Consider the following 1,657-nt stretch of genomic DNA (forward strand, 5'->3'; position numbering starts at 1 on the left):
AGACAGGGTCTCAGTTTATTGGCTGGGGCAGAGTGCAATCTCAAACTCCTGAGCTCAAGCGATCTTCCTGCCCCAGCCTCCCAAGTAGCTGAGACTACATATGCGTGTCACGAAGCCCGGCTAATTTTTTGTAGAGATGGGGTTTCACTATGTTGCCCAAGCCAGTTTCGAACTCCTGGCCTCAAACGATCCTCCGACCTCGGCCTCCCAAAGTGTCGGGATTACAGACATGAGCCATTGTACCCAGCTTGTTTTCTACCTGTTATGTCCCCAACTCATTGTCACTCTTAGCCAGCACTCTTGAAGAAAATTAAAGAGCAAATGCAAGATGGATTTCCAATAGCTAAATTCTGGGGTCATCATCAAGTGAAGAGCAAGTTACCACAGGGATTTTTCTTAGAATTGTCACAGATAAAGCAAGAAAAGGTTGGAGGACATTGTTACAAATGCAATTTAATGCTCAGTACAACCAGAAAGACATAAGTGATATTGACCAGCTGAGGAGCTACCTCAAGGTAGCACTTTGTAGCAAGGGGAATTGAAAAATAAAGAGTAGACAGAAAATTTTTAGTTTATGTAGGAGAAAGATCAAAGCTGCTTTGCTGAATAGGAAAGTATCAACTGGAAATAAAATTAATACCTATTCCTGACTAAGATAGGTATTTGAAATGAGGAAGAAGAACAGAATCTTGGAAAGAACAATGGGAAAAGCAGGCTCTCCTAAAGTACAATGATGCTCTTCCCTGCCTATTGTGTTCTCACCTTTGTCTGATCACTCTGTGCAGCTTTACTTTTCTCTGCCCCTCTTATGTTTTTAATGAAAATGAGAAATAATGGCATATTTTTATCTTCTTACTTTTGAATTTCCCTTAAAAAAATAAAACCCCATCCTATCTTAATTATTTGTAAGTTGCTCTTCAGATGTGGCTCTTAATTGCTTCAATCTTTGGGTTAATAGCTCTTGAGAACTCCAACAATTTAATTACAGTAAAAAAAAAAAATACAAAATTATTAGTTTCCTTGAACTTCATACTTCCATAAAACTCTATGACCTCTAAATATATAGTTCAGCACAAAACAAAACAGCTTGAATACAAATGAAACATACTTTTTCCTGATTTAAATTTATCTACCAACATGAAAGTCATTACCTGTCCAAAAGGCACAAAAGGAGGTGGTCCACCTTCAGTTCCAATATTGCTTCTATTGTGTTTTGATAAGCTCTGTGAAAAAAAATTCAGTCATAAAACAGAAATTATACATAAAAAATACATTTGCAACATTGATAATGTAACAAGGATCTACTTCTTTGAGTAGACAAGAAACAGGGAAAAAAAGGCCTTCTATGAATTATTTCAAACTACATAAAATATTTTATTCCTAATTTCAATAATTATTGAAAGGCTCTCCCTTCATCTCCCCTTACCAAAACACACATTCACTTATAATTTTCGAAATATTTATCAAGCTGTTGTCCTAAGGAGAAAGCAGTCCTCTTCAACAAGTAGCAAAGTCAAAGATAACAAACTTTGGTAACAAGAATTACATTTTAAAGCATATTAAAACTATAACCTAAAGACAAATATTATCTTGAAATTACCTTCAAAATGAAGTTTTTAGGCATAAAATTTATTAGCAAACATACTAAAAATGTAAT

General features: G+C 35.2%; 1 protein-coding gene across 1 annotated transcript in view; it reads right to left on the bottom strand.

Moving 5' to 3' along the window:
* The window catches only part of TDRD3 (tudor domain containing 3), a 92,829-nt gene that overhangs the window by 66,592 nt on the left and 24,580 nt on the right, over positions 1 to 1,657 (bottom strand). The window contains exon 3 of the mRNA XM_012650554.1: positions 1,152 to 1,223. Coding sequence (XP_012506008.1) covers positions 1,152 to 1,223 — 72 coding nt within the window. The remainder of the gene's footprint in view (positions 1 to 1,151; positions 1,224 to 1,657) is intronic.

This window comes from Propithecus coquereli, unplaced genomic scaffold (assembly GCF_000956105.1).
Source record: "Propithecus coquereli isolate 6110/MARCELLA unplaced genomic scaffold, Pcoq_1.0 Scaffold333, whole genome shotgun sequence".
Taxonomy (NCBI): Eukaryota; Metazoa; Chordata; class Mammalia; order Primates; family Indriidae; genus Propithecus; species Propithecus coquereli.